This window comes from Scyliorhinus torazame, chromosome 4 (genome assembly GCF_047496885.1).
Source record: "Scyliorhinus torazame isolate Kashiwa2021f chromosome 4, sScyTor2.1, whole genome shotgun sequence".
NCBI lineage: Eukaryota > Metazoa > Chordata > Chondrichthyes > Carcharhiniformes > Scyliorhinidae > Scyliorhinus > Scyliorhinus torazame.
In genome coordinates, this window is record NC_092710.1 from 25064758 (window position 1) to 25091970 (window position 27213).

Sequence of the window (27213 nt, forward strand, 5' to 3'; positions counted from 1 at the left end):
GGGAGGGGGGGATTGGATACAGATAATTAGATGGCTTTGTTCTTCCCGATTAGACTCAGGAAACCTGTGTGACTTTGCAAGCGGCCGCTGGCGTGCCCGAACTGGTTCCAATTTCCAGTGAAGTCAGGGCACCAAGCTGGGCTCTCCATTCTGTTGTACTCGTTCAATCCCTCAAACCCACGGGTCAGCCCAGGAGGAGGATCTGCCCCACGTCCCTTGGTGCCCAGGGTGTCTCCTAAGCTCCTCGGTCCTCTCAACCCACACGTCAACCCATGCAGACCCACCCCCCCCCCCCCCTCCCCAAGAAGGTCGTGAAATTTCACAATGCTCCCCCGCATGTGTAAAACAGGGATGTTGGTCTGTTGAAGGGTCAGCTGATCTCTCTTACACCTCAAAACAACGGGGCTGGCAGCAGCAACAGTGGATATTCACAGATTTATTCATTGACACTCGCCCGGCGGTGCCTGGCTTCAACGTCGCTGAGACGGGAAGGCATGTTGCCGAAGCTTCTCCCCCCCTTTACCCAGCTCGTCGGGACAAACGCAGGAACGGCAAGGTTTGCATGTTCGCAACACGTTACACCACACCAGGAACAGGGTGCTGATTGGATAGCGAGTCGGTTCGGATTGGCCGAAGTGTTTCCTCGTTCCCTCGGAGAAAGAGGAACCTATCGGCTCCCACGCACCCCGGTAATTTGGAAATGGCGCAAGGCTTGAACATATTCCTTTTGTTTGCAGAGAATGGGCTCCTTTGTATGAACGCATGCCACCCCCAGCAATAAATGAACCATGTTGCGAACTTGACTGAGGCAAATTGGTACTAAGGGTGTCGCTGGCTAGGCCGGCATCTATTGCCCACCCCTAATTGCCCTTTACAAGGTGGTGAGTGACCCGCCTTCTTGAACCGCTGTGGTCCAGCCACGGCGCTGTTCGGGAGGGAGTTCCAGGATTTTGACCCAACCACAGCGAAGGAATGGCTGATATATTTCCAAGCTGGGATGGTGAGCGACTTGGAGGGCTCCCATGTATCGGTTAACTGTTGTCCTTCTTGAGTGTGTCATGTGAATGTCACTTTAAGAAATGGCTAGCTGCTCATGTTACTGCAGTGATGTCAGGGTGTGGGCGGAGCTGAGCTCTGGTTCTGCTTTTTAGTTTCACTTTGAGAAAAAGCTTGGGTGTGTCTGGGTTTTCCAGTGAGCTGCAGCCGAAGTTAAACAAAGAGCTGTCCTGTTGATCTCTGCCATCCAAAGACTATCTCTGGATCATTTGGTGAATTCAGAATTATAAATGTTCTCAATAGTGAATGTGAACCCGATGTGCTCCTGTTTAAAGGCTTGTTAAGCGTTTTGGATGTTAAAAGGTCAGCTTAAAGGATTACTTAGTGTTGTATTCTTTGGGGGGTGTATTTGATTTACTGGTTGCTAAGATATTCACTGTTTGTTTTAAAAAGGTTAACTTGAGTTCATAGAATAAACATTGTTTTGTTTTAAAAACCACTGGTCCATTTCTGCTGTCCCACCCCTGGAGAATGGGCCGTGTGCTCCCCATACCACAATCTATTCAAAGTTGTGGATCAGGCGAACTCCATGATACACTTTGGGGTTCGCTAAATCCTGGCCCATAACAAGTGGTAAGAGCTGGGGCAGCAGAAACCTTCAAGGGTTGATGAGTTCAGGACGTAATTATGGACAATGCGAATGACGGGGTGAGGAGGGAGCGAGGGGGAGGGGGAGAATGAGCTGAGAATGGTAGCAGAGCGGTCCGACTACTGGGCTAGCAATGCCTGGCATGGGAGACACGAGTTCAGACCCCAGCTGCGGCAATTTACGTTCAACAAATAAATCTGGAATTAAATGTTTGTCAAAACGATCATGCGAGTTCTTCCGAAGAGGAAATCTGGCTTCCTTGTGCCTGATGTATCTGGACCAATAGCAATGTGCTAGATTCTTAACCACCTACAGATACATCTCAGCAAGTCCACATCCCTGGGAGTTAACCACTGACCAGAAACGGAACTGGACGGCCTATGAAAATACCGTGGCTACCAGAGCAGGTCAGAGGCTGTGATTCTGCGGAGCCTCCTGGCTCCCCAAATCCGCTATCTACCAGGCAGAATATTTTCTGAAAGGGAACCAGGGGAATATTCACGGGGGGGGGAGAATTCTGTAGGGTTATGAGGGGGAAAGCAGCAATGGTGATGGGATTAATAGGATGGAGTCCTTCAGAGAACCAGTACAGACAGAATGGGCCAAGGGTGTTCTTCTGCGCTGTATGAGGCGATGACGTAAGGCTTTCTGGGAAACCACTGGTGTGTTACCCTTCCTCGTCACTGGTACCATTACTTTTCAGTCGGACATGGATCAATATGATCTTCACCCGAGGTGAATGAAGTCTGACTAATCTAACCCTTTCCTATAGTTTTCACATTCGAGGGTGACTAGCCAGGTTGGCTTGAGTTAAAACAATTGGTTCAGGCCTAACCAGAGCCTTTTGAGAGGGAGCAGGGCAGATCGCTCAGAATGGTCGCGGGGATGAGGAACTTGTGTGCGAAGAGAGAGTGGAGAATCGAAACGGGGGTCATCGCCGTGGCCTCCTCCCCCTTCGCCCTCCGCTCTGCCGGCGACGCCACCGCCGGATACTCACTCTGCCCGAGGGCTCTACAATCGCTGGGCGTTGGTGTCGAAGAAGTCATAGTCACTCTCTGAAGAATTCTCCCGCGGGTTCACTGCGAGGTTGGCCCTTCGCTCCAAGGCTGTGGGAATAAGGACATCGAGTGGTGAGCGAACGGCATTGGTGGGAACACAATCCATCAAATTCATACAGTGCAGAAGGAGGCCATTCGGCCCATTGAGTCGGCACCCGACTCACTGAAAGAACAATTTATCCAGGTCCACTCCCCCGCCCACCAACCCTGTCCCCGTAACCTAACCTGCGCATCTTTGGACACTAAGGTGCAATTTAGCATGGTCAATCCACCTAACCTGCACATCACTGGAGTGTGGGAGGAAACCGGAGCATCCGGAGGAAATCCGGACAGAAGTTTTCCTGCAGCAGAAGTCTCCATAGACTCTGCCTTGGATGTCGAGCTTCAGCACATGGAGCTCATAGAATCTCCCCAGTTCCCTACAGAGAACCTCGCATTCTTGTGAGGTTGAGGGTTTATTGAGCGCCAGCTGCCACCATGTTGCACAAACGTCCGAATTAGGATCAGGAGGGGGCCACTCGGCCCCTCCAGCCCGCTGCTGCCCCATTCAATAAGATCCGGGGCTGACCTGGTTGTGCCCTCGACCCCACATTCCTGCCGACCCCGCGATGACCTTTCACCCCCCCCCCCCCCCCCCCGTTAATCAGGATTCCATCTCTCGCTCGGCCTTAACAACATTCCCGAGATTCTGCTTCCGCTGCCTTTTGCGGAAGAGAGGGGAATCTCCTGCCAGGGTGAGCTAAGCGCTTGGAGCAGTCCATTACTTTCATTAGGGGGGGGCGGTGTCGCTCAGTTGGCTGGATGGCTGGTTCGTGATGCGGATTGGCGCCAGCAGCGCGGGTTCAATTATTGTACCGGCTGACGTTATCCATGAAGGGCCCCCCTTCTCAGCCCTGCTCCCCGCCTGAGGTGTGCAAGGGTCCCTCAGGACTGTGAGCCGCTCTGAAGGAGCCGCCGAGCCAGTTTTCCCGGGAAGGCCGGAGGAATGTTCGATATTCCGGCAGGAAGCCCGGGGAGGTCTGAGGAAGGAGGCCGCAGCGCTGGAAGCAAACAGTCCCGCGGCCGGAAGGGACCCCCCCCCCCCCCCCCCCGGGAAGAACGTCGCGACCCCAGGGAGTTGTGGGAAGAGGTGAAAGTGCGGGGCGTGGAATGGCCAACGAAGGTGGAAGTTCTCAGGAAAGAGCGAGGGGGTCGTTGAAAGGGAATCGGGAGGCGCGCAATTGCAGAGGATATACGGCGGCACAGAGGTTCGATACTCAGTCAAGTCAGGGAAAGGGAAAACTGTTCATCAAGGGAGTACAGGACATGGGCCAGAAAACAGATCCTTGAGCTGGTGTATGTCTTCGGCACCCTGCCCTGCTCTCCCTCCTGAGCGGGGAATGCCTGCGTTGCCCTGGATCTCCCCCCCCCCGCCAATGGCAGAGGGGTGTAAAGACCACCACTGTCACTGACCACGCCAGGAGAACATCAAACATCAAACAGTATTCCGACTCTGGTTTCACCTGAGATCTCCCTCGTCTCCCCCTCTCTCTCTCCCTTTGCAGAGAGGGTTTTCCCGTTATCGTTCCAGGCCCCGGAAAGCCCCCCCCCCCCCAATCCCGCCCACGGGGTGGAGGGGGTGGGGGCGTTACCATAGCACCTGAGAATGATGAGCAGTCTGAGAAGCCTCTGCAGTGTTAGGTCCTGGTTCTTGGCCGGATGGCTGAGTGCACTCGGGAACGTCTAGTTCCTGACTTGTTGAATGTTTATTGTTAAACAATAACATGGGTCAGATAACAATGAGCAAAATATCAAAATCTGCTCACTATTACATGACTATTATAAACTATCTAAGAGCTACTATCCACTATCCACTATCACGACTATCACCGGTCTCCCTGAGGGATGTGTCACATGGTTGTTCTTTACTGACACCTGGTGGTTGGATGTCGTATCTATTAATATTTACGTGATTGCTTATCCATATCATCACAGTACAGTTGGCCAATACGCCAACCCTGTACGCGCACACACATACACACACACACACGTGCACACACACATAGGCGCACACACACATACATGCGCGCACGCATACACACACGCGCACACACACAAACACAGGTGCACACACACTTGCGCACACACACACACTCACAAGCACACACTGACACACACACAAACACGCACACATGCGCACACACACACGTGTACACACTCACTCACGCACACACACGCGCGCACACACACACGTGCGCACACATACACACACGCACACAAATACACTTGCGCATACACATGCGCACACACACACGCGCGCATGCACACACGCGTGTGCACACACACACACATGCGCGCACACACACACACACAGGCGCCCACACACGCGTGCGCACACACACGCGCGCGCACACTCACTCACACACATGCACACACACACACACGCACACAGCCACACACGCGCACACATACACGCACACACACACGCACACACACGCGCACATACAGGTGCACACACACGCGCACACACACATGCGCACACACACATGCGAGCACACACATGCGAGCACACACACACGCGCACACATACACACGCACACACAGGAGCGCACGCACGTGCGCACACACACGCGCACACACACACACACCACGCGCGCACACACACACACGCTCACACATACACACACGCACATACACATTCGCACACTCACGCATGCACACACACGTGCACAAACACACACGCGTGCACACACACACACGCACACACATAAATGCACGCGCACACATATGCACACGCGCGTGCACACACGCGCATACACACACACGCGTGCGCACACACATGCGCACCCATACGCACACACATACGCGCACACACACGCGCACAAACACAGACGCGCGCACACACATACACATGTGCACACACACACGCACCCGTGCACCCACACACATGCGTGCACACATACACACACGCGCACACACAGGCGTGCACACACACACGCGCACACACAGCCGCACACACGCTCACACACACACACACGCACAGCACACGCGCGCACACACACGCGCGCACACACATGCGCAAACACTCACACGTGCGCACACACACATGCGCACACACACACACACGCACAGGCGCGCGCTCACACACGTGCACGCATACACGCACACATACACATGCGCACACACACGCGTGCACACACACCTGCACACACACACACACACACGCAGACAGGCGCACACACACGGACGCACACACACACATCACACGCGCACACACATGCGCGCACACACGCGAACACACACGCACGCACACAAACGTGCGCACCCGCGCGCGCACAGGCGCACACACGCAGACGCGCACACACATGCACACACATGTGCGCACACGCACACACACGCACACACACGCGTGCACACAAACGCGCACACACAGGCGCACACTCACGCACACACACACGCACTCACGCACACGCGCGCACACACACGCACACATGCGCGCGCACACACGCAAACACTCACACACACACGCGCACACACGCATGCACACACACGCGTGAACACATGCGCGCGCACACACGCACACGTACACACACGCGTACACATACACATGCGCACACACACGCCTGCACACACGCGTGCACACACACACCCGCACACACAGGCGCGCACACACACGCACATGCGCGCACACATACACACACGCGCTCACACGTGCGTGCACACACATGCATGCATACACACATGCGCGCACACACACACGCGCGCGCGCACACACACGCACACACATGAGCACACACACGCGTGCGCACACACGCACACACACGCAGACGCGCGCACACGCACACACTCATGCACACACACGTGCACACACGCATGCGCGTACACGCTCATGTGCACACACACACATGGACACACACACATGTGCACACATTCGTGCGCGCACACACACACGCGCGCACACACGCGCGCACACACACACATGGACACACACACACACACACATGTGCACATGCGTGCGCACACACACACACACACACACACGCGCGCGCACACACATGCGCACACATTCCAGCCGGAATATCCCAACCACGAGGGACGCTGGGATCTGCTCGCAGTCTCTCGCCATCGATGGCAAAAAACAGGGCAGAGGTGAATGTGCTGCTGAACCTCCTTGCTGAATCAGGCGTGCTCTTCCTCCTAGTCCTGGGAAGGGGGGGGGGACCGGGAGACTTTGGGGTGGCCCGCACGGGGAAAGGAGGAAAAGCGACGCTGAAGGGACAAAAACCACGTCCGCCCACCCCGCAAGAAACGCTCGAGGGTTCCAGCGGCCGGGCAACGCTGTACCGACCAGGCGTGGGTCAACTTGAAGTCGGGGAAGGAACGGCCAAAGGGCAGTCCGACCGCCAGGCCAATAACAAGAACGAGAACCACGACCACTCTGCCGACAGGATGGTCAACAGGACGGGTGATCAGGCCCCAGCACCACCTAAATCTCCAACTTCAAGACCTTGAAGAGCCGGGGCTGCGAGAACATTGTGAATACACACACTGCGACAGCAATAATGTTAGAGAGCAGAGAAGTTATAATAATAAGGTGAATGCTTGCAACAATGTAAGACTTGGAACAAACTATATCCATGGGATAAAGACTTAGAGGAGGTGCAGTATGAGGGTCAGGTATATTGGGGGTTAATGGGGGACCGCCCACTCTGTGATATGAGAAGGTACATGACCCAGAGCTAACGTCAGTGTGGTGTCGCCCAGAGACCTGGCAAGATCTAAACATGGAGGTGGCTCCTTGTAGTAAAAGATGTAGTCACGGATGACCATAGGCTGCTTTCCCCTTCGAGGTGGCTGGATGACGGGTGGTGATTTAACCTGAGGATCGCCACACCTCAGGCAAGGGGGGAGGTTGGGAAGGCCGGACCTGAATGAACAACCTCATCCAGTACGGGAATTGGACCCCTGCTAGTGGCCTCGCTCTGATCACGAACCAGCTGTCCAGCCCACTGAGCTAAACCGGCCCCTCCTTTGCTGCACATATTTATATGTAGTTACAAGTCGTTCATGAAGACTACTATTACAAAGACTTCATTATCAGACACATCCTGTGACCTTGACAACACAAAATGGCTGCCGCATTTCCGACATCACAACGGTGACCAGAAGCGTTTCATTGGCTGCTCGTCGCATTGGGACGTCCGGAGGTGGTGGAAGGTGCTACAGAAACGAAACCCTTTGCTTGTTCTCACCTGCCCGCGGCTCCCATCTCCTTACCTGGGTAGGCAGAGAGAGACTCTTTCTCTGGCGTTCCCGTGTACAGGTGACCGTCCGCACTTTGGGTGGAGACCGGTCTGAGATTGGCGTTGTTGTTTCGGTGGAACGACACTTTGGAAAAGATTATGAAAAAAAAAAAGAGACAGTTAGACATTGACCTTCCCCTCCGGCAGAGTTGGGGGTTCGGGGGGGGGGCGTATAGGTCAATCCCACTAGGGGCAGTGAGCATGGAGGGCTCCCCTTTCTCTCTAACCAACTCTAAGTGGGATCAGTCCACCACAGGTGCACAGTGTCAGCCGTGTGTCCCATCTACAAGATGCTCTGCAGTAACTCACCAAGGCTCCTTCGACAGCACCTTCCAAACCCACGCCCACTACCATCTAGAAGGACAAGAGCCGCAGATACCTGGGAACCCCACCACCTGGAGGCTCCCCTCCGAGTCACTCGCCGCCCCGACTGGGAAATATATCGGCCGTTCCTTCACTGTCGCTGGGGTAACATCCTGGAACTCCCTCCCTAACAGCACAGTGGGTGTACCTACACCTCAGGGACTGCAGCAGCTCAAGAAGGCAGCTCACCCAACACCTTCTCAAGGGCAACTAGGGATGGGCAATAAATGCTGGGCCTAACCAGCCCACATCTCGTAAATGAATGGGAAAAAAATTCAATTAGAACGTTGACCTTTCACCCCGAAGGGCATGATATATTCTTCCTGCTGGGACCCCAGCTATTCACAATATATATTAATGATTTGGATGAGGGAACAAAATGTAACATCTCAAAGTTTGCAGATGATATCACGTTAGGTGGGAGGGTGAATTGTGACGAGGATGCAGGGATCCTACAGCATGATCTAGACAGGTTGGGCGAGTGGGCAAATCAATGGCAGATGCAGTTTAATTTGGATAAGTGTGCGGTTATTCACTTTGGAAGCAAAAACAAGAAGGCAGGTTATTACCTGAATGGTCGTAAATTGGGAGAGGGGGGTGTGCAGCGGGACCTGGGTGTCCTTGTGCACCATTCGCTGAAGGTAAGCATGCAGGTGCAGCACGTGGTAAAGAAGGCCAATGGTATGTTGGCCTTCATTGTGAGAGGTTTCGAGTACGGAAGCAGGGATGTCTTGCTGCAATTATACAGGGCCTTGGTGAGGCCACACCTAAAATATTGTGTGCTGCTTTGGTCTCCTCTGAGGAAGGATGTTCTTGCTCTCGAGGGAGTGCAGCGAAGGTTTACCAGGCTGATTCCAGGGATGGCGGGACTGTCATATGAGGAGAGATTGACGAGGTTGGGATTGTTCTCGCTGGAGTTCAGGGGGGATCTCATAGAGACTTATAAAATTCTAACAGGACTAGACAGGTAGATGCAGGGAAGATGTTACCAATGATGGGTGTGTCCAGAACCAGGGGTCACAGCAAGAGGATTCAGGTAAATCATTTCAGACAGATATAACGAGACATTTCTTCACACAAAGAGTGGTGAGCCTGTGGAATTCATTACCTCATGAAGTAGTTGATGCTAAAATATTGAATATATTCAAGAGGTGGCTGGATATAGCACTTGGGGAATTATCATAGAATTACATAGAATTTACAGTACAGAAGGAGGCCATTCGGCCCATCGAGCCGACGCCGGCTCTTGGAAAGAGCACCCTACCCAAGGTCAACACCTCCACCCTATCCCCATAACCCAGTAACCCCACCCAACACTAAGGGCAATTTTGGACACCAAGGGCAATTTATCACGGCCAATCCACCTAACCTGCGCATCTGTGGACTGTGGGAGGAAACCGGAGCACCCGGAGGAAACCCACGCACACACGGGGAGGACGTGCAGACTCCGCACAGACGGTGACCCAAGCCGGGAATCGAACCTGGGACCCTGGAGCTGTGAAGCAATTGTGCTATCCACAAGGCTACCGTGCTGGGAGAATGGGGCCAAAGACTATGGGGAGAAAGCAGGATTAGGCTATTGAGCTGGATGATCAGCAATGATCGTGTGGACTGGCGGAACAGGCTCGAAGGGCCAAAAGGCCTCCTCCTGCTCCTATCTTCTATGTACCTGTGCATATTGCTTCCAGTTGACGAAGTGAAATGGGTTTCCCAGGCTGGATCCCAAAAACATAACAAATATCTGAACAAGGACCACTCGGCCCCTCCCGCCTGCTGCCCCATTCAATAAGATTGTGACCGATCTGATTGTGACCTGCGCCCCACATTCCTGCCGACCCCCCGATGACCTTTCACCCCCCCACCCCCCCCACCCCCGTCAATCAGGAATCCATCTCGCTCGGCCTTAACAACATTCCGAGGTTCCCGCTCCCGCTGCCTTTCGAGGAAGAGAATTCCAGAGACTCGGCAACCTCTGAGGGGAAAGAATTCTCCTCAACTCCGTTTGAAATGGCCCCCCCCCTTATTGTTAAACAGTGACCCCCCCCCTCGTTCTAGACTCTCCCACAAGAGGAAACATCCTCTCCACATCGAGAAAAGAGGTGTTGTAAACTTTCCCCCCATTTCAGAATTTATGAGCAACTCCATCCCAACACGCCCCCTGGTGGGTGGGTGGGAGGCGTGTCTCGAGGATTCTCATTTGACACTGAGCCAGCAGGTCATGGGGTCAGGTCCTACTCGGGAGGCTGGAACCACATAATATAGACTGGCAATCTGAGAGTATTGCTGAGGGAGTGCCGCACTGTCAGAGGGTCAGTACTGAGGGAGCGCCGCACTGTCAGAGGGTCAGTACTGAGGGAGTGCTGCACTGTCACAGGGTCAGTACTGAGGGAGTGCTGCACTGCCAGAGGGTCGGTGCTGAGGGAGTGCTGCACTGTTAGAGGGTCAGTGCTGAGGGAGTGCTGCACTGTCAGAGTGTCAGTACTGAGGGTGTGCTGCACTGTCAGAGGGTCAGTACTGAGGGAGTGCTGCACTGTCAGAGGGTCCGTACTGAGGGAGTGCTGCACTGTCAGAGGGTCAGTACTGAGACAGTGCTGCACTGTCAGAGGGTCAGTACTGAGGGAGTGCTGCACTGTCAGAGGGTCAGTACTGAGGGAGTCCTGCACTGTTAGAGGGTCAGTACTGAGGGAGTGCTGCACTGTCACAGGGTCAGTACTGAGAGAGTGCTGCACTGCCAGAGGGTCAGTGCTGAGGGAGTCCTGCACTGTTAGAAGGTCAGTGCTGAGGGAATGCTGAACTGTCAGAGGGTCAGTACTGAGGGAGAGCTGCACTGTCAGAGGGTCAGTACTGAGGGAGTGCTTCACTGTCAGTGGGTCTGTACTGATGGAGTGCTGCACTGCCAGAGGGTCTGTACTGAGGGAGTGCCGCACTGTCAGAGGGTCAGTACTGAGGGAGTGCTGCACTGTCAGAGGGTAGGTACTGAGGGAGTGCTGCACTGTCAGAGGGTCAGTACTGAGGGAGAGCTGCACTGTCAGAGGGTAGGTACTGAGGGAGTGCTGCACTGTCAGAGGGTCAGTGCTGAGGGAGTGTTGCACTGTCAGAGGGTCAGTATTGAGGGGGAGCTGCACTGTCAGAGGGTCAGTACTGAGGGAATGCTGCACTGTCAGAGGTCAGTACTGAGGGAGTGCTGCACTGTCAGAGGGTCAGTACTGAGGGAGTGCCGCACTGTCAGAAGATCAGTACTGAGGGACTGCTGCACTGTCAGAGGGTCAGTACTGAGGGAGTGCTCAGGTGTCAGAGGGTCGGTCCTGAGGGAGTGCTGCACTGTCAGAATATCAGTAGGGAGGGAGTGCTGAGGTGTCAGAGGCTCAGTACTGAGGGAGTGCTGCACTGTCAGAGGGTTAGTAGTGAGGGAGTGCTGCACTGTCAGAGTGTCAGTGCTGAGGGAGTGCTGCACTGTCAGAGGGTCAGCACTGAGGGAGTGCTGCACTGTCAGAGTGTCAGTACTGAGGGAGTGCTGCACTGTCAGAGAGTAAGTACTGAGGGAGTGCTGCACTGTCAGAGGGTCAGTAGTGAGGGAGTGCTGCACTGTCAGAGTGTCAGTGCTGAGGGAGTGCTGCACTGTCAGAGGGTCAGTACTGAGGGAGTGCTGCACTGTCAGAGGGCCAGTACTGAGGGAGTGCTGCACTGTCAGAGGGTCAGTGCTGAGGGAGAGCTGCACTGTCAGAGGATCAGTACTGAGGGAGTGCTGCACTGTCACAGGGTCAGTGCTGAGGGAGTGCTGCACTGCCAGAGGGTCAGTACTGAGGGAGTGCTGCACTGTCAGAGGGTCAGTACTGAGGGAGTGCTGCACTGTCAGAGGATCAGTACTGAGGGAGTGCTGCACTGTCACAGGGTGAGTGCAGAGGGAGTGCTGCACTGCCAGAGGGTCAGTACTGAGGGAGTGCTGCACTGTCAGAGGGCCAGTACTGAGGGAGAGCTGCACTGTCAGAGTGTCAGTGCTGAGGGAGTGCTGCACTGTCAGAGGGTCAGTACTGAGGGAGTGCTGCACTGTCAGAGGGCCAGTACTGAGGGAGTGCTGCACTGTCAGAGGGTCAGTGCTGAGGGAGAGCTGCACTGTCAAAGGGTCAGTACTGAGGGAGTGCTGCACTGTCAGATGGTCAGTACTGAGGGAGAGCTGCACTGTCAGAGGGTCAGTACTGAGGGAGATCTGCACTGTCAGAGGGTCAGTACTGAGGGTGTGCTGCACTGTCAGAGAGTAAGTACTGAGGGAGTGCTGCACTGTCAGAGGGTTAGTACTGAGGGAGTGCTGCACTGTCAGAGGGTCAGTGCTGAGGGAGTGCTGCACTGTTAGTTGGTCAGTGCTGAGGGAGTGCTGCACTGTCACAGGTTCAGTACTGAGGGTGTGCTGCACTGTCAGAGACTCAGTACTGAGGGAGTGCTGCACTGACAGAGGGTCAGTACTGAGGGAGTGCTGCACTGCCAGAGGGTCAGTACTGAGGGAGTGCTGCACTGTTAGAGGGTCAGTACTGAGAGAGTGCTGCACTGCCAGAGGGTCAGTGCTGAGGGAGTCCTGCACTGTTAGAGGGTCAGTACTGAGGGAGTGCTGCACTGTCACAGGGTCAGTACTGAGAGAGTGCTGCACTGCCAGAGGGTCAGTGCTGAGGGAGTCCTGCACTGTTAGAGGGTCAGTGCTGAGGGAGTGCTGCACTGTCAGAGTGTCAGTACTGAGGGAGTGCTGCACTGTCAGAGGGTCAGTACTGAGGGAGAGCTGCACTGTCAGAGGGTCAGTACTGAGGGAGTGCTTCACTGTCAGTGGGTCTGTACTGATGGAGTGCTGCACTGTCAGAGGGTCAGTACTGAGGGAGTGCTGCACTGTCAGAGGGTCAGTACAGAGGGAGTGCCGCACTGTCAGGGTCAGTACTGAGGGAGTGCTGCACTGTCAGAGGGTCAGTACAGAGGTAGTTCTGCACTGTCAGAGGGTCAGTACTGAGGGAGAGCTGCACTGTCAGAGGGTCAGAACTGAGGGAGTGCTGCACTGTCAGAGGGTCAGTACTCACACGGGAGGGTTTAAACTAGTATGGCAGGGGGGTGGGCACGGGAGCAATAGGTCAGAAGGTGAGAGCGTTGAGGGAGAACTAGGGAATAGGGACAGTGTGGCTCTGAGGCAGAGCAGACGGGGAGAAGTTGCTGAACACAGCGGGTCTGGTGGCCTGAAGTGCATATGTTTTAATGCAAGGAGCATTACGGGTAAGGCAGATGAACTTAGAGCTTGGATTACTACTTGGAACTATGATGTTGTTGCCATTACAGAGACCTGGTTGAGGGAAGGGCAGGATTGGCAGCTAAACGTTCCAGGATTTAGATGTTTCAGGCGGGATAGAGGGGGATGTAAAAGGGGAGGCGGAGTTGCGCTACTTGTTCAGGAGAGTATCACAGCTATACAGCGAGAGGACACCTCAGAGGGCAGTGAGGCTATATGGGTAGAGATCAGGAATAAGAAGGGTGCAGTCACAATGTTGGGGGTATACTACAGGCCTCCCAACAGCCAGCGGGAGATAGAGGAGCAGATAGGTAGACAGATTTTGGAAAAGAGTAAAAACAACAGGGTTGTGGTGATGGGAGACTTCAACTTCCCCAATATTGACTGGGACTCACTTAGTGCCAGGGGCTTAGACGGGGCAGAGTTTGTAAGGAGCATCCAGGAGGGCTTCTTAAAACAATATGTAAACAGTCCAACTAGGGAAGAGGCGGTACTGGACCTGGTATTGGGGAATGAGCCCGGCCAGGTGGTAGATGTTTCAGTAGGGGAGCATTTCGGTAACAGTGACCACAATTCAGTAAGTTTTAAAGTACTGGTGGACAAGGATAAGAGTGGTCCGAGGATGAATGTGCTAAATTGGGGGAAGGCTAATTATAACAATATTAGGCGGGAACTGAAGAACATAGATTGGGGGCGGATGTTTGAGGGCAAATCAACATCTGACATGTGGGAGGCTTTCAAGTGTCAGTTGATAGGAATACAGGACAGGCATGTTCCTGTGAGGAAGAAAGATAAATACGGCAATTTTCGGGAACCTTGGATGACGAATGATATTGTAGGCCTCGTCAAAAAGAAAAAGGAGGCATTTGTCAGGGCTAAAAGGCTGGGAACAGACGAAGCCTGTGTGGCATATAAGGAAAGTAGGAAGGAACTTAAGCAGGGAGTCAGGAGGGCTAGAAGGGGTCATGAAAAGTCATTGGCAAATAGGGTTAAGGAAAATCCCAAGGCTTTTTACACTTACATAAAAAGCAAGAGGGTAGCCAGGGAAAGGGTTGGCCCACTGAAGGATAGGCAAGGGAATCTATGTGTGGAGCCAGAGGAAATGGGCGAGGTACTAAATGAATACTTTGCATCAGTATTCACCAAAGAGAAGGAATTGGTAGATGTTGAGTCTGGAGAAGGGGGTGTAGATAGCCTGGGTCACATTGTGATCCAAAAAGACGAGGTGTTGGGTGTCTTAAAAAATATTAAGGTAGATAAGTCCCCAGGGCCGGATGGGATCTACCCCAGAATACTGAAGGAGGCTGGAGAGGAAATTGCTGAGGCCTTGACAGAAATCTTTGGATCCTCGCTGTCTTCAGGGGATGTCCCGGAGGACTGGAGAATAGCCAATGTTGTTCCTCTGTTTAAGAAGGGTGGCAGGGATAATCCCGGGAACTACAGGCCGGTGAGCCTTACTTCAGTGGTAGGGAAATTACTGGAGAGAATTCTTCGAGACAGGATCTACTCCCATTTGGAAGCAAATGGACGTATTAGTGAGAGGCAGCACGGTTTTGTGAAGGGGAGGTCGTGTCTCACTAACTTGATAGAGTTTTTCGAGGAGGTCACTAAGATGATTGATGCAGGTAGGGCAGTAGATGTTGTCTATATGGACTTCAGTAAGGCCTTTGACAAGGTCCCTCATGGTAGACTAGTACAAAAGGTGAAGTCACACGGGATCAGGGGTGAACTGGCAAGGTGGATACAGAACTGGCTAGGCCATAGAAGGCAGAGGGTAGCAATGGAGGGATGCTTTTCTAATTGGAGGGCTGTGACCAGTGGTGTTCCACAGGGATCAGTGCTGGGACCTTTGCTCTTTGTAGTATATATAAATGATTTGGAGGAAAATGTAACTGGTCTGATTAGTAAGTTTGCAGACGACACAAAGGTTGGTGGAATTGCGGATAGCGATGAGGACTGTCTGAGGATACAGCAGGATTTAGATTGTCTGGAGACTTGGGCGGAGAGATGGCAGATGGAGTTTAACCTGGACAAATGTGAGGTAATGCATTTTGGAAGGGCTAATGCAGGTAGGGAATATACAGTGAATGGTAGAACCCTCAAGAGTATTGAAAGTCAAAGAGATCTTGGAGTACAGGTCCACAGATCACTGAAAGGGGCTACACAGGTGGAGAAGGTAGTCAAGAAGGCATACGGCATGCTTGCCTTCATTGGCCGGGGCATTGAGTATAAGAATTGGCAAGTCATGTTGCAGCTGTATAGAACCTTAGTTAGGCCACACTTGGAGTATAGTGTTCAATTCTGGTCGCCACACTACCAGAAGGATGTGGAGGCTTTAGAGAGGGTGCAGAAGAGATTTACCAGAATGTTGCCTGGTATGGAGGGCATAAGCTATGAGGAGCGATTGAATAAACTCGGTTTGTTCTCACTGGAACGAAGGAGGTTGAGGGGCGACCTGATAGAGGTATACAAAATTATGAGGGGCATAGACAGAGTGGATAGTCAGAGGCTTTTCCCCAGGGTAGAGGGGTCAATTACTAGGGGGCATAGGATTAAGGTGAGAGGGGCAAAGTTTAGAGTAGATGTACGAGGCAAGTTTTTTTACGCAGAGGGTAGTGGGTGCCTGGAACTCACTACCGGAGGAGGTGGTGGAAGCAGGGACGATAGGGACATTTAAGGGGCATCTTGACAAATATATGAATAGGATGGGAATAGAAGGATACGGACCCAGGAAGTGTAGAAGATTGTAGTTTAGTCGGGCAGTATGGTCGGCACGGGCTTGGAGGGCCGAAGGGCCTGTTCCTGTGCTGTACATTTCTTTGTTCTTTGTTCTTTGTACTGAGGGAGTGCTGCACTGTCAGAGGGTCAGTACTGAGGGAGTGCCGCACTGTCAGGGGGTCAGTACTGAGGGAGTGCTGCACTGTCAGAGAGTCAGTACTGAGGGAGTGCTGCACTGTCAGAGGGTCAGTACTGAGGGAGTGCTGCACTGTCAGAGGGTCAGTACTGAGGGAGTGCTGCACTGTCAGAGGGTCAGTACTGAGGGAGTGCTGCACTGTCAGAGGGTCAGTACTGAGGGAGTGCTGCACTGTCAGAGGGTCAGTACTGAGGGAGTGCTGCACTGTCAGAGGGTCAGTACAGAGGGAGTCCTGCACTGTCAGCCCTTGGACAGAATTGGGGTACACCCTTGGACAGAATTGGGGTACGCCCTCTCAGCTGAATGTAAAAGATTGTAGGGCCAACAGCTGGAAAGAGGAGGAAAGAAGTTAGCCCTGTTGTCCTCAGATCAGTAACTTTGCCTGAAACGATGTCCGGGTTATTATCAGAACGCTTTCTTTGGGATTGTGCTGGGCTCGGGCTGGTTTCTATATTACAACAGTGATCATAGTTCACACAGTGCCTCTCTGGCTCTGAAGCGTTTGGCCTGTCTTGAGGTGATTAAAGGCAGGGTAGAAATGTCTTTCTCTCCCTCCCTTTCTCGTTCCCACCCCTCGTTCCCTCTCTCTCTCTTACTCTGTGGCGTCGAACAGGCTTCCCTGGGCACTAATGGGGTGCGAGCCGTCTCCAGTCAGGGGAGTAACTCACGCTCCTCCCACCTGGCTGCCCGGTGATCGGCTCTCTCCCTGCCCCGGAAGCGATGGGCTGGGTAGTGGGGGGTGGGGGGGAGGGTACCCACTGAGGTTCCTTTAACCGCGATGTCTGTCCTTACCTGCGTGACTTGTGGCGCCGGTCGGTCCGATCCACTGTCGCTGTGTCTGTTTGCGGCGGAACACTGAGTGGAGGCAGGGGAGGGGGGGGGGGGGGGGGAGAGATTTAGCGAGTGGTTAACATCGAGGATGCTCGCAAAGCCAGCGAGTTACCAATTCTCCTACTTGAGTTCGACTCTCCTGCTAATCTTGCTATAGTAACTCAGTCTACCTAACCAGTCTGCTCTAAGCCACATGGTGGGTGTGATGCTTCTGATCTGCCCCTGTCCTTCTCTCTAAGTGTCGCCTGTGGAAAGAGACAGAGCTTGTGTGCCCTGTCCTTATATATGGGTTGTGTAGTGCCCCCTTGTGGTAGTGTCACCTCTGGGTGTCTTGACTGCCCATTGGTCGTGTCCTATTCTATGTGTTCATTAGCTGTATGTCTGCGTGTCATGACATCTCCGGTGCTCCCTCTAGTGTTTACTCAGTCCTAGTGTATCTACAGTGATGCATATCCCCACACCCCCTACCACTGCTCTCGAGGGCTGAGAATTCGGCGCTCGGTCAAATCACCCAGGGTACCCCACTCCGTCCCGCCCCGGATGTGTGCATGGCTGCAGCTGTGGACGTGTCCCCACCCCGCGCACGATCCGCTCTCTCACCTTCCTTCCCGTCACGCTTGTAGACCTTCCACCCGTAGCTCAGCAAGAGGAGCAGGAACAGGAGGACGGCCAGGATGATGCAGGCCGTCACGCCCCCCGACAACCGCGTCGTGATCTTCGCCTCCTCCCAGTTTCGCGGCGCTGCGGAAACAAGAAGGAGGACAGCAGATCAGCGGATCTTTCTCAGGCAGTGGTTGAGTTCAAACGCTACCCCCCCCCCCCCACCCCCCGACAAGAGGGGGTGGAGGCAGTGGGGGAGGGGGACGGTCAGTGGGTCAGACTCTGACATTTGACCCTCCGTAAAACGGCCAAGCTCTGTGGCACGATGCAGAGGAAGAGAATCATAATGAGTGTGAGCTTGCTTAGAGCACGCGCGCACTCACACACACACACACACACACACACACAGAGCCAGGTGCTCGCGTACAGCAGCCTGGAGGCTGAGCAAGGCTTGACAACGTCAGAAGCGATTCTGATGCAGAGTGTGGCCTGGAGCACAGGAAGATCAGAGGTTAGAGATTAAAGGCCTGGAGAGACGAAGAGCCCCTAACCTCGGCACCAGCGCGCGGGGGCGGCACCGACACAGCCGCCGCCTTTTAATGCCACGCAGTTAACCCTATCAGAGGCAGAACCGAGTGTCCGGGAAACGTTCAATCCAACCTTGCTCAGGCCTGCCCCAAGCCGTCACCACGGCCTTGCCTGTTGATCGTGGGCAGTCAGCACGGGGGCTACGGCTCACTCAACGCTGCACAGGACGGTGTGCGGCTGCACGGCCTCATTCACTGATTTAATAAAAACCGTTACGAACCAGCCACTTTCCTCATCCTTAACCCTGGATTGTGGGTGAAGGGCGTGTGCCAGTGTCCTCAAATGCCCGACAGTGGAGACCGATACAAATATTCTCCAACACCTCAGTATGGCACGGGGGGTACAGAACATCCTATAATACTTCAATGAGGGCAATCAGAATAATCACCAGTATTCTCTAAAAGTGCCATATAGGGATATATGGCCATATTCAGGACGGTGAGTGACTTGGAGGGGAACCTCCAGGTGGGGGGGGGTTCCCAGGTATCTGCTGTTGTCCTTCTAGATGGTGGTGGGCATGGGTTTGGAAGGTGCTGTCGAAGGAGCCTTGGCGAGTTGCTACGGTGCATCCTGTAGATGGGACACACGGCTGACACTGTGCATCGGTGGGGGAGGGAGCGGATGTTTGTGGAAGGGGGAGCAATCAAGCGGGGCTGCTTTGACCTGGATGGTGTCGAGCTTCTCGAGTGTTGTTGGAGCTGCGCTCATCCAGGCAAGTGGAGAGTATTCCCTCGCACTCCTGACTTGTGCCTTGTCGATGGTGGACAGGCTTTGGGGGGGGGGGGTCAGGAGGTGAGTTACTCTCCGCAGGATTCCCAGCCTCTGACCTGCCCTGGTAGCCACAGTATTAATGTGGCTGGGCCCAGTTCAGTTTCTGATCAATGGTAACCCCCAGGATGTTGATTGTGGGGGATTCAGCGATGGTAATGAATTTCAAGAGTGAAGCAATACAGTCTGTCACTCCTTTCCTGATATGTCTAGCCACAAAGTTCTAGCGTCATTCTTATAAATCTTCCAGACGCTCTCTCCAGTGTCTCTGTATCCTTCTTACATCTTCACCTGAACTCTACGTGCGGTCTAACCAAACTTTCTCCAAGTTCAGTATAACTCCTACGCTCTTTAACCCTCTCCCTCGACAGACAGAGCCGGCTACCTGCGTGCCTTTGCTAACCTGTGTCACAGTTGACGAGATCGATGCGTTTACACTCTGGGATCCCATTCTCCCCTCCCTCCATCCAGACTCACAGCCACAATTATCGCATCACCTACCTCTCCTCCAAGCTCAATAAATCTTCATTGCACCCCCTCAGAGGGCAATAATACACTACAAAGGTGCAACGGGGATCTGTAGCTATAATGTACGTTCAGCGCATGTGAGGACCATATTCCGCACCCAAATAACAGCCTCCAGTGGAAGCAAAGACTGGAAGGGGAATATTAAAGGTTGCCCCATAGTCTACCTGGACAAGTGATGTTCACGTCCTTGAATTTCGTCTGTCCTTCCTTACAATCCCAGAGGTTTGATTTATCCGTCAGCATTCTGACCCCGAGGCTCCGACACTCGACACAGGCCGTCTGAGCATTCCTACGATTCCCTCTCATTCCAGGTCCTCTCAATCTGGTCATCGGGCTGCTGCATCCCAGCTGCGAGCAGATTGGATCCTGGGGTGGCGGACCCGGGTCGCTGGTGCTGTTTATCGGACACAGCGGCTTCCAGACGCCACGATGGAAAACCTCTGCCCTGCCCTGGCAAGGGCTCCTTCCGTCTACCAGCCTGAACGGCGGCACCTCGCCCACTGTAACAAATCAACAGGTTAATCAAGCAGGAAAATTGGGAAGAAGGTGCATCCACACTGTCCCCATCAAACATTCCCAGGACAGGTGCAGCACGGGGTTAGATACAGAGTAAAGCTCCCTCTACACTGTCCCCATCAAACATTCCCAGGACAGGTGCAGCACGGGGTTAGATACAGAGTAAAGCTCCCTCTACACTGTCCCCATCAAACATTCCCAGGACAGGTACAGCACGGGGTTAGATACAGAGTAAAGCTCCCTCTACACTGTCCCCATCAAACATTCCCAGGACAGGTACAGCACGGGGTTAGATACAGAGTAAAGCTCTCTCTACACTGTCCCCATCAAACATTCCCAGGACAGGTACAGCCCGGGGTTAGATACAGAGTAAAGCTCCCTCTACACTGTCCCCATCAAACACTCCCAGGACAGGTACAGCACGGGGTTAGATACAGAGTAAAGCTCTCTCTACACTGTCCCCATCAAACACTCCCAGGACAGGTACAGCACGGGGTTAGATACAGAGTAAAGCTCCCTCTACACTGTCCCCATCAAACATTCCCAGGACAGGTACAGCACGGGGTTAGATACAGAGTAAAGCTCCCTCTACACTGTCCCCATCAAACACTCCCAGGACAGGTACAGCACGGGGTTAGATACAGAGTAAAGCTCCCTCTACACTGTCCCCATCAAACACTCCCAGGACAGGTACAGCACGGGGTTAGATACAGAGTAAAGCTCTCTCTACACTGTCCCCATCAAACATTCCCAGGACAGGTACAGCACGGGGTTAGATACAGAGTAAAGCTCCCTCTACACTGTCCCCATCAAACACTCCCAGGACAGGTACAGCACGGTGTGAGGTACAGAGCAAAGCTCCCTCGACACTGTCCCCATCAAACACTCCCAGGACAGGTACAGCACGGGGTTTAATACAGAGTAAAGCTCCCTCTACACTGTCCCCATCAAACACTCCCAGGACAGGTACAGCACGGGGTTAGATACAGAGTAAAGCTCCCTCTACACTGTCCCCATCAAACACTCCCAGGACAGGTACAGCACGGGGTTAGATACAGAGTAAAGCTCCCTCTACACTGTCCCCATCAAACACTCCCAGGACAGGTACAGCACGGGGTTAGATACAGAGTAAAGCTCCCTCTACACTGTCCCCATCAAACACTCCCAGGACAGGTACAGCACGGGGTTAGATACAGAGTAAAGCTCCCTCTACACTGTCCCCATCAAATACTCCCAGTACAGGTACAGCACGGGGTTAGATACAGAGTAAAGCTCCCTCTACACTGTCCCCATCAAACACTCCCAGGACAGGTACAGCACGGTGTGAGGTACAGAGTAAAGCACCCTCTACACTGTCCCCATCAAACACTCCCAGGACAGGGACAGCACGGAGTTAGATACAGAGTAAAGCTGACTCTACACTGTCCCCATCAAACACTCCCAGGACAGGTACAGCACGGTGTGAGGTACAGAGCAAAGCTCCCTCGACAGTGGTCAGTCTGTTATTTGAAAGCTCGATGTAGCCTATGGTCCCTGTTAGCCCTGCTGAAACACTAACCTAGCCGGGGCTGCAGTGTTGGTCTGGAGTTTGCAGATGCAAGTCATTTCTTTTTTTATAAAATATATTTATTGAAATTTTTAACACAATTTTTCACCCTTACAAACAAACCCCCCCCCCCCGTAACAAATAGAAAGAAAGCGCACATAGCAAGAATTAAACATGGTAAATCGATATGTTACAGAACTTTGTACATTGGATTCCTCCCGTACATGTCAGATTTCCAGATCCTTCATGTATTTTCTTGCTCAAATACCCCCAAACAAGCCCCCCTTCCCCCTCCCTCCCTCCCAACCCCCCCCCCCCCCCCCCCCACGCAAGACATCCCCCTCCTCCCTCCCCGGGTTGCTGCTGATGCTGACCGACCTTACTCTAACGCTCCGCGAGATAGTCTAGGAACGGTTGCCACCGCCTGTAGAATCCCTGCGCAGACCCTCTCAAGGCAAACTTTATCCTCTCCAACTTGATAAACCCTGCCATATCATTTATCCAGACCTCCACGCTGGGGGGCTTCGCCTCCTTCCACATTAGCAAGATCCTTCGCCGGGCTACTAAGGACGCAAAGGCCAGAATGCCGGCCTCTTTCGCCTCCTGCACTCCCGGTTCGTCCACTACTCCAAATATTGCTAGCCCCCAGCTAGGCTTGACCCGGACTTTCACCACCTGAGATATTGCTCCCGCCACTCCTCTCCAGAACCCCTCCAGTGCCGGGCATGACCAAAACAGATGGACATGGTTCGCCGGGCTCCCTGAGCACCTCCCTCATCTGTCCTCTACCCCAAAGAACCTACTCAACCTCGCCCCCGTCATGTGCGCTCTATGAACCACCTTAAATTGTATCAGGCTAAGCCTGGCACACGAGGAGGAGGAATTAACCCTACTTAGGGCATCAGCCCATAGCCCCTCCTCAATCTCCTCCCCCAGCTCCTCCTCCCATTTACCCTTCAGCTCCTCTACCAAAGCCTCCCCCTCTTCTTTCATCTCCTGGTATATTGCCGACACCTTGTCCTCTCCAACCCATACACCCGAGATCACCCTGTCTTGAATTTCCTGTGCCGGGAGCAGCGGGAATTCCCTCACCTGTCGCCTCACAAACGCCCTCACCTGCATGTATCTGAAAGCATTTCCCGGGGGTAGCCCAAACTTCTCCTCCAGTGCACCTAGGCTCGCAAACGTCCCATCAATGAACAGGTCCCCCAATCTTCTAATCCCTGCTCGATGCCAGCTCTGAAACCCCCCGTCCATCCTCCCCGGGACAAACCGGTGGTTACCCCTGATCGGGGACCACACCGAGGCTCCCATTGCACCCCTGTGCCGTCTCCACTGGCCCCAGATCTTTAACGTTGCCGCCACCACCGGGCTCGTGGTGTACCTTGTCGGCGAGAGCGGCAGCGGTGCCGTCACCAGCGCCCCCAGGCTCGTTTCCTTGCAGGACGCCTCCTCTCCCTCCATCACCCACTTACGGATCATCGCCACATTTGCTGCCCAGTAGTAGCCACCCAGATTCGGCAGCGCCAACCCTCCTCGGTCCCTACTGCGCTCCAGAAACCCTCTCCTTACCCTCGGGGTCTTATTCACCCACACAAAACCCATCATACTCCTGCCTACCCTCTTAAAAAAGGCCTTGGTGAATACAATTGGAAGGCACTGGAACTCAAAAAGAAACCTCGGGAGGACCACCATTTTGACCGACTGCACTCTACCCGCTAGCGAGAGCGGCAACATGTCCCATCGTTTGAAGTCCTCCTCCATCTGTTCCACCAGCCTCGTCAGATTCAGTTTATGTAGGGCCCCCCAACTCCTGGCTATTTGGATCCCCAGGTACCGAAAGCTCCCCTCCGCCCTCCTCAGCGGTAGATCGTCTATCCCCCTTTCCTGGTCTCCTGACTGTACTACAAAAAGCTCACTCTTCCCTACATTAAGCTTATAACCTGAAAAATCCCCAAACTCCCTTAGAGTCTGCATGACCTCCACCATCCCCTCCACTGGATCCGCCACATACAGCAACAGGTCGTCTGCATAAAGCGACACTCGATGCTCCTCTCCCCCCCGGACCCCCCCCCCCCCCCCCCCTCCATTTCCTAGACTCCCTTAATGACATGCCCAAGGGTTCAATTGCTAATGCAAACAACAGGAGGGACAGGGGGCACCCCTGCTTCGTCCCACGGTACAGCCGAAAATACTCCGACCTCCGCCGATTCGTAACCACACTCGCCACCGGGGCTCTGTATAGGAGCTTAACCCAACTAATAAACCCTCCCCCAAACCCAAACCTCCGCAGCGCTTCCCAGAGGTACTCCCACTCTACCCGGTCAAAGGCCTTCTCCGCGTCCATAGCTGCCACTATTTCCGCCTCTCCCTCCACCGATGGCATCATCATCACGTTTAGGAGCCTCCGCACATTGGTGTTTAGCTGCCTGCCCTTTACAAATCCCGTCTGGTCCTCGTGAATCACCCCCGGGAATCACAGTCCTCGATCCTCGTCGCCAGCACTTTTGCCAGCAACTTAGCATCCACGTTGAGGAGCGAGATCGGCCTGTACGACCCACATTGCAGTGGGTCCTTGTCCCGCTTCAGGATCAAAGAGATCGTCGCCTCCGACATTGTCGGCGGCAGGGTCCCTCCCTCCCTTGCCTCATTAAAAGTCCTCACTAACAGCGGGGCCAACAGGTCTACGTTCTTCCTATAGAACTCAACCGGGAACCCGTCCGGTCCCGGGGCCTTCCCTGCCTGCATACTCCCCAGACTTTTGCTCAGCTCCTCCCACCCAATTGGTGCCCCCAAACCAGCGATGCAAGTCATTTCTGACGATTACCTGAGCAACGTAGGAAGATATTCTGGAAGTTCCCATTTCTCTCTTTTGCCAGACAGTTGGAGACGCGTTGTTCTGTAGCTAAACAGGTCCAGTTTGACACATGGACGGTCGAGTCACGTGCCACCAGATGCTGAGCCACACTCACGGCATGACCACAGTGCAGCCTCTGACACACCCACTCCGCATCCTCAGGCGGGATCCGTGGATGGACGACTTCATGCCAAGAACCATTCTGGTAGATTTGTACAATTCCCTCACAACGCTCAGCTCCACCCTGTAACCGCAGCTGGTAGTACCCATCTGTGGGGGCAGAGAGAGAGAGAGAGGGAGAAGTTAAATAACTAGCCACAGAGTTGAGAGAGGGGTGGGGGCAGAGGGAAAGAGGGCGAAGCAGAAAGGGGGAGAGTGAGAAAGAGGCAAACAGAGAGATAGAGAGAGAGAGGAACTTAAGGGGAAGGCAAAGTGGGGGAGATTGAGAAGGCGGGAGATCGGCAGCTTGAGAGAGCAAGAAAGAGCATATTAAACAGTAATGCAAGAGGGGAAAGAGAGAGGAGAGAAAGAAAGATATAGAGAGAGGCTTGGAGACTGAAAGAGTGAAAGCAGAGGGAGAGGGGGTAGGAGAGGCCAGAGAGAGAAAGGAGGGTGAGAGGGAAAGTGGAAAGGGGGAGGGAGAGCTGAAAGAAGGAAAGGGAGGAGCAGAGGGAGGGTGTAACGGAATAGAGGAAGCAAGAACAGGAAAAAGAGAGAAGAAAGGAGAGAAAAGATGGTGGGAAAAGGAAACGGAAAGAAGATGGGCGGGCAAGAAGAGAGGGGGAAGAGAGGACAGAGGGAGAGAAGAGTAGAGAAGGGGCAATACAGGAGGAAAGAGAGATAGAGGGATAGAAAGCATGAGAGGGAGGAAAATTGAAGGAGAGAGAGACATGATGTGATAATAGAGGGAGAGACAAAGAAGGAGTGACAGAAAAATGCAGTAAGTATAGTGTTATGGGCCAGGGTTGAAAGAACCCCAAAGTGTATCATGGAGTTCACCTCACCCACAACTTTGAATAGATTGTGGTATGGGGAGCACACGGCCCACTCTCCAGGTGTGGGACAGCAGAAATGGAAAAGTATTTTTTAAAGCAAAACAATGTTTATTCTATGAACTCAAGTTAACCTTTTCAAAACATACAGTGAACATCTTAGCAACCATTAATTCAAATACAACCCCCAAAGAATACAGCACTAAGTATTTCTTTAAGCTTTCCTTTTAACATCCATACGACTTAAAACACCTTTTAACAGAAGCACATCAGGTTAAAGTCACTGCTGTTATTAGTTTTAAATCACCAGGATCGATTTACAGTCTTTAGATTACAGAGAGAGAGACTAATACACCTTCTGGCTGTGACTGCAGCTATCCAGCTCTGAAAACAAAACTAAAACATATCCTGCAGCAAACAGCCTAAAACAAAAGTAAAAAGCTGACAGACAGCCCAGCTCCACCCCCTCTCTGACATCACTGCAGTAATAAACACCCATTTCTTAAAGGTACTCTCACTACAGATATTTAATGTACACTACAATGTACCTTTAGGAAATGCAGTGATGTCAGAGTGTGGGTGGAGCTTGGTTTTAGATCAGCCATTTTGCAGTTTAGTTTCAGTTTGAAAAGAGCTTGTGTGTGTCTGTGTTTGCAGTGAGCTGGATCTGCTGTGATCTCTGCCATGAAAGACTATCTCTGGATCATTTGGGTGATTTAAACTCATAAAAGTAAAGCCTTTAACCTGATGTGTTTCTGTTTGAAGGTGTTAAGTCTCTCTTGGATGTTTAAAGGAATAGCTAAGGATTATTTAGTGTTGTAATATTTTCGGGGTTATCTTTGAAGTAAGGGGTGTTTAAAGATCCAATGTTTATTTAAGAGGTTAAGTTGAGTTAATGGAATAAACATTGTTTTGTGTTTAAAAACCCACATGTCCGTAATTGTAATCCCACCCCTGGAGAACAAGCCGTGTGCTCGGAAAAGCAACAATAGCAACAATAGCATTAAAGGGAGAGGTTTGTTGAACATGTTGATACATTTTGGGGTTCTGAAAACGCCTCGCCCATAACAATATACACACCCATTTATAAACACCCATTTCTTAAAGGTACTCCCACTACAGATATTTATATACACACCCATTTATAAACACCCATTTCTTAAAGGTACTCTCACAACAGATATTTATATACACACCCATTTATAAACACCCATTTCTTAAAGGGACTCTCACATGACAATAGGGAGAAGCAGAGAGAGTGAAGGTGAACAGAGAGCGAGAGAGCGTGACGTGAGCCAGAAACTGAACCAGAGGAGAGAGAGAAAATGTGAGTGTGAATGAAGGGAGTGGAAAAAACTGGACGGAGGCAGGAGGAGGGATGGGTTGGGATGAAGGGAATGATGTAGAAATGGATGAAAGTACGAAGCAAGAGGGGAAAGTGAGACTGAAGAGGTGGGGAGTATTG

General features: G+C 52.9%; 1 protein-coding gene across 1 annotated transcript in view; it reads right to left on the minus strand.

Moving 5' to 3' along the window:
• Positions 1-307: 307 nt before the first annotated feature.
• Positions 308-27213, minus strand: part of LOC140411570 (T-cell surface glycoprotein CD5-like) — a 64563-nt gene continuing 37657 nt past the window's right edge. Inside the window, exons 6-11 of the mRNA XM_072500652.1 lie at positions 24727-25026; positions 20002-20337; positions 17954-18094; positions 17315-17377; positions 7960-8070; positions 308-2751 (exon numbers count right to left, since the gene is read on the minus strand). Of these exons, the coding sequence (XP_072356753.1) occupies positions 2657-2751; positions 7960-8070; positions 17315-17377; positions 17954-18094; positions 20002-20337; positions 24727-25026 (1046 nt within the window). The 3' untranslated portion in view covers positions 308-2656. The remainder of the gene's footprint in view (positions 2752-7959; positions 8071-17314; positions 17378-17953; positions 18095-20001; positions 20338-24726; positions 25027-27213) is intronic.